This window comes from Notothenia rossii, assembly GCF_949606895.1.
Source record: "Notothenia rossii genome assembly, chromosome: 3".
NCBI lineage: Eukaryota > Metazoa > Chordata > Actinopteri > Perciformes > Nototheniidae > Notothenia > Notothenia rossii.
This window is the reverse complement of record NC_136901.1, coordinates 8,830,055-8,836,552: the sequence shown is the minus strand read 5'-3', so window position 1 is coordinate 8,836,552 and position 6,498 is coordinate 8,830,055. Positions and strand designations below refer to the sequence as shown.

At 38.4% G+C, this 6,498-nt stretch overlaps 1 protein-coding gene across 1 annotated transcript in view; it reads right to left on the bottom strand.

Moving 5' to 3' along the window:
• The window catches only part of prkx (protein kinase X-linked), a 17,128-nt gene extending 15,618 nt beyond the window's left edge, over positions 1–1,510 (bottom strand). Inside the window, exon 1 of the mRNA XM_079668854.1 lies at positions 836–1,510. Within this exon, the coding sequence (XP_079524980.1) occupies positions 836–977 (142 nt within the window). The 5' untranslated portion in view covers positions 978–1,510. The remainder of the gene's footprint in view (positions 1–835) is intronic.
• Between the last annotated feature and the right edge of the window lie 4,988 nt (positions 1,511–6,498).

Sequence of the window (6,498 nt, the reverse complement as noted above, 5' to 3'; positions counted from 1 at the left end):
GGTAAAAGTAGGTCAGCTGTGACTGGGTGACATTGATAAACAACTGATGTCAGTTCAGATGATATCATGAAAGCACTATATCAAAAAGAGAGCTGCCACATTTATCTCAATATCAACAAAAGACCTGTATCAGTACATCAGTATGACCCAGTTAGAGATGCTGGACTTGTGGACTAAGCTTCCAGCTGATTGGTATGTTGGATGTCTTGTTAAATGTCACTGGTTATTGTAGGCTATCTAGTTATTGAAAACCTTGATACACATCTGATTCCAATCACATGACAGAAAAATGGTTATCACTGTTATATGATTTGATGGAGCATCTTAGACAGTGACAACATTTCACTTGTTAACACAACAATCCTACTAGAACTATGCCTCAATTAAATACAGAAAACTAACCATGAAGCGTGATGAAAAGGACACATTTGAACTGTTCTATAAGCATCGCACAGTATATTTTTTGTATTGTTTATTTAGAAGAAATAATTGCCAAATGACTAGGAAATTAAAACGAAAACATTGGTTGATTTATTATATATTTTAAAGCTAAATTTAAAGCCTCTCAATTTGACATATTATCAGTTTTTGTAATGTTTAACACTGTTCATATAAATTGAATATGTTTTTGTTTATAATCAACACTTCCATTTTATTTGTGGGATTATGCTTCCATAAACCAAATAAACTCAGTCATCAAATATTAAACACTATCATTAGTTGCAGATCTACTGGACCATTGTAATACTAATTACTACAGTATGGAGGTCTAATACCCACACTACTGTATTATCTCATACATTGATTTGTTACTAAGTGCATTGCGGTCACTCACCCACTGTGGCCAGGGTCTCCAGGTCATCCAGGCTGTATGTCCTGTTATTTAGGGAGGGTTCTCCAGCCGAACTGCTGCTCTTACTTTCCTTCAGTAGGTTTGTCTCACTGTTGACTCCCACCTTTGCTTTGGAGGACGCCATTTCTTCTTTCTTTCAAGACGAGTTGACTATTTGGGTTGAGAAGTTTGCAGTGGGACACACTCAGAGTTCATGTCTCCTCATCTTCTTTGTTGGTCGTTAGCTGTGGCGGTGCTGCTTGTTGTCGGATAGAGACGACTTCCACATTGAAGACGTGAGCAGAATTAATAGCCAACTTGTTTGTTTAGAAGTTTAAGTAACAAAGAGACAATAGAAACTGCATAAACCGACATAAGTGAGACAAAGAAGCTAGTGGCAGGTGCAGTGCACTGGCATGTAGCGTTAGCAGCTAACCGCCAACAGAGGGCTAAACACCGCTACACTCACTGGAGGAATGAGAGGGAAGCTCCGGGAGAAACGTCTTAAAGTCCGGGATAACACATGTTTTGAAAACCGAACTAACTCGATAAGTCCCGTGGCTTTTCCGCCTCAACTTTCCTATTTTTCTCCATTATTTACTCTGCCACAACAACAGACCTCACCCAGCAGCTCTCCGGTGTCCACATCAACCAGGAAGAGATGGTGGCTACATAACTTCCGGTCCGGACTTTCAAAAGAATGGATATTTATCAGCATGGTAACGTTTATTAAGTCAGGCTAAGGTCCAAAGAGACATTTATTGTTTCCTTTTAGAGAAAAATGTGTTCTAGACAAAAATAAAACAAAAATGTTTCCCTAAAAAATGAACTGAATTAGTAATTTCTTAAAGTTGCACATGTATTTTGTGCTAAACTGTCTGACTTCCTGTATTGTCAACTTGACTATGTAACTTGACACAGCTGGAACAGAGTGGCTGCATGTTGACAAAATTCGACCAATAAGAACGAAGCTGTACAGGGACTTTAACCAATCATGTGCGATGAAGGGTGTGGTCATTAAAAAAAAGCTATGATTAACCATAACGAGGTCCAAAATTAAGCTAAAAATCAACGAAAGCTACAGCTAATTACATGGGTATGAATAATGTCTTTTAAATCGTCTAATTCACAAAAAGCATTTTACTTGAATATGATTAGATTAAAGCAAAGTAAATAGTCAAACAATTGGATTCACACATATTCTTGTCAGTTTAAATTGATAAATAAAAATGCAAATGTAGTCCATGTCCATGTGTCCACCCAGCATATCAGCTTGATAAAACACATCATAAAAAGTAGCAGCCAAACATGAAATTGTCATGACATTTGGGTTAATATGCATACCTACTGTAGTTGACCCTTTGACCTTTGCCAACATTGAGTCAAAATCTTGGCATCTTATTTTTGATTGATGATGATTTAATCTGCCAACAGTTTAGGAACACCTTTCCTAGTAAGCTTATACTCAATAATAAAATAGAGATTTTGATTAGTGCCACCTCAAACAAAGCTTTTTTTATCCTGATTTCAAATACCCAAAGGATTATAAGCCTCCTTTAAATATCCTATGGGTGCAGGCTATTATTGGACACAGGGTTCAAGGTGTCACAGGGTTAGAAGAGGAAACTCAAGACGTGTGCCACTGCCATGAACTTAAAATACTCCACAGGCCTGTGACTGCTCAGGATTCATTTATTGAAATATGTCTCGAGGTGTAGCAGCTCTGCTTGTTCTGTCTGTCGCACAAATGAATATTTTACACTGACATAACTCTCCTTCAGTATGCCATTCATCCCCAACAAGTCTAAATAAATCAGCACGTCTGCAAAACAGAGCTATTTAAAAAGCACATTAATTTTAATCAAACATAACTCAAGATTTTTGCACATTCAGTGATTTTATAGTGTGAACGTTTTCTGACCACATTAGCGATGCATAGCAGAGCGGCTGCTATTAGTATTCATGCAGCAACCTGTTTTTTCTTTCAGACTGTCTGCAGCATGAATGGAATAAAGATGCTTTTGATTCAAACAGAGGTGGCCAACATTTGCACTTGTGTCCTCAAGCTGAGAAACTATTTGGCTCTCCACTATGATATCAGCGCTGCTCCGAAGCTGTCCGTCAAACACAGAGAAAATGAGAGGGGCTTTAAAGAGGATTCCAGTGGGGGGGATAAGGCTTGGTGGAGTGATTCACCTGAAGAATTATCTTGATGAGTGAGACTTTAAGTAATTATGTTCACAAAGAATGTGTGCAGTGATATCAGCTAATGATCTGCTATCACGTTTATTAAAAATGACTTGGGTGATCAGAGGGAAGACAGACACTTTGTTAATCTCAAACTCAGAAATGTTTTATTCATCAGATCCTCTGGGAAATGATCTCCTTTGCTTGGTGCAAGTTCCAACAAATATTTTCCTCTTATGCATTTCAATCCTGAAACACTGACTGAAGACAAAGCAGACAGAAATGAGATTATCCATAAGGCTGCAGAGTTTCGACATGAAAGATACATGGAATAAACACCGGCACTTCACACACAATGGGATTGAGATGTGGAGTCATGTGACCGTCATGCTTGTTTATTAGCTTTACAAAATGTGTTTGTGACATAAACATTTGTTGGCCACCGATTGTATTTTCTGAAAGATTCCAAAATCCAATGCAGGAATTCCCTTTGTTTGTCGTCAAGGGAGCCCTTTGCTATAGCTTCCTCAAAAAACACAACTCTATTATGAACAGCGTTAAATGAATTTTAATTTAATGTCAGTCTGTAGCTTCTGCCACAGCTGTCCTGGGACTGAACTCCTTCCATGATATCCCCGAAGCAACAGTACATGGAAACGTTTAGCCATTGAAGTCACAATGTGTTCTTTAGCACAAAGTGTTTCCCTAACATTAGTCATGTAATCCTCTCTGTGGGTGTTGAAGTTAGCTGCCATCACCATTATCTGTCCTTAACTGCTTCCATCTGCTCGGGTTCTGTGATATGGTCATCCAGCTATGTAATTTGCCTTTGCAAGCTGTGCCCCCCCCCCGCCCCACCCCGCCTGACCCCGCCCTGCACACACATCCTCCTTCTCTTAATGTTGCCTCCTGGCCGCTGCAGTGTTATCAGGAGGCTGATGGGGGGGCACTGAGGAGTGAACACAGTGTTGAGGGGGGCTTAAGCTGCTTGATATTAGGATGGTCTGCCTCCTCCATATCTGCCCAGCGGTAATGATTCCTGTCTGCTTCTTTAAAATGTATTCTCGCTGTCCTTCCATGACCTCTCTCTGTACTCGAGGAGGAAGGGGATATAAGAGGGAATTTAAAATAAAGTTTTACTCCTGCATCATTTAAGCTTTCACTGGAGTAGGAGTATACTGTATAGGGGGATTAGGGTAAGAATGAAACGTAGAGCTGTGTAAATCTGAAATTACAGAAATGTCACAAGCTCTTTAAAATTGCCTTTTTTGTTTTGAAGGAACACTGGCAATGTTTCATCTTGAAGTTATGGAGGGATTATGGGAATTAACTGGCGAAGTCAATTCGAAAACATTGCTTAAAGTGGATATTTGCATATAAAGCTACACATGTTATGTACATTGTCTGTATCTCAGACACTTAAAGAAGTTGGAAAGCCAGCAATTCAACACAGAATGCATTAGCTCTAACAATATTTTTAAATGAATGCAAGTTCATTTTTGGTGTTAGTTACTTTTGAGTCTCAGAAATCAGAAATATATGGGTACCACTTTACAATAAGACTACCCTTATAAAGGATTCATAAAGGGCTTATAAATAGGTTATTAATTAGGTTGTAAACACTTTATTAATCATTAAGAACCATTTATAAACCAGTTCTAACGTAGTTTTCTTACGTCAACACAGGCTCACTATTTGGCAAGATGACTAAGCCTTCTATTGGCACTAGCTTACTTCTTCGTCTTCTTCATCAGCCAGCATCCTTGGTATCTGTTGTTCACTGAGTTGATTCCCACCCTTTCATCTTGATGTTTCTTGGCATCTCTTTATGACCATTTATTTAAGAGTTACTAACATTTATAGTTGCCAAAATGGAGCCTTATTGTAAAGTGTAAAACACATTCCCATTTATGAATGAGCTACTACCGTTTCTAATACGGCTTAGCAGTACAGATAAATGTGGGCTCACTATTTGGCAAGCAACCGGTCACAGTTGCCCTCACGTTTATCTCATGTCTTATAAAAGCTTATTAAGGATTTATAAAGTGTTCACAACCTAATTAATAAATGAATTACAAACTATTCTCAAACCCTTTTTAAGGGTAGTCTTATTGTAAAGTGGTACCAATATATTTATACCGTTACTACTTTTAAGATCCTAAATTCAGAAATGTGTAAATCATATTGCAAATGAATGTGTCTTATGAATTTGAGATAATCGTTGGCATATTATTTAAAGAATATCTACATTTAAATCACAAAAGCAGTACATTTATGATAAAGAACATTCAATGAACTTTATTAAAAAGATAAGAATCTGTTTAAATTAGGTGATATTCCTCCAACAGTTATTCAATGTTTCTGCTTTATTCATTAATGGGGGACATCTTAAATGATATATTACGATGAAAAGGATTTGGTGTGTGTAGCAGGAGGTATTAAACTGTAGCAGCTTTCTGCCGTGTCTCAGTGTGACGCTGGGAGGTTAAAGTGAATTACATTAATAACAGCTTTTAGTGATTACTGTATCTTTATTTAATAATGATTTTATTTGGATCATCATTAAAAACTAATGGTGAGTTACTTTATGAATACTTGAATGCTTTCATTAGATAATTACTGACTCATTTGTCATCCTTGCATGGCTTTTCTGAGGGGGGGGGGGGGGGGGGGGCACGCAACTAGCAATTCATAATCAAGCAGTGGAGTGTTTAATTATTCCGCACTGAGACCTACTCGTGTATGCAGAGTGTAAGACAGGGTATCATTTAAATGTGTACGAGCAGCAACACATGCTGTACTGCACGGGGCTGCGGGATAAACAGAAAGCCTGAGGAGCGTTAGAATGAGTATGCCGACGGTAGAATTAGACTGGGAATGTGTGTGTGGGTGTGTGTTCAGCTCAGTGATGAGGTATTTTTGTAGGCCGACCCGGAAAGTACTAAAGAAATGGCTACCGGGACTAAAACCAAAGGGACTTTTCCATTGGATTTTGGGTGAATGTAGAAAAGGGGTTACTCTGCTGTGTTTTCCATGCATGGCTCTAGTTGTCATTTTTGATAAGGACAAGTTGTACCTGATTGGTCGGTGGTCTGCAGAGAGGGCATACGGAGGGGTTAATATCTGCAATGGCATACGAAAAATAAAGAAAAGCACCTGCTACTGAATCGAGAACGGCAGGTGGAAACACAACTTTAGACAACCTTAAACACTCATGCACTTCTAAAAGGTACAGTTTGTCCTTTAAGAGACACTAATTCAGTGTTAGAAGGCGTCCTTAGCTTCAAATGTAGATTACAAACAGAGTTTTCTTTGAGCTCCCATTAGACTGCCATAACTGTGCAAAGAATGACTGGATGTAAAGCAATGAGGCAGTTGTACATAGACTCTAAAGGTATTTAGTGAGGTTAAGGACAGGGTAGACTTAATGAGATACGATGTTGATTATATACCCTTGTATAACATTGCTCCAGTACTAA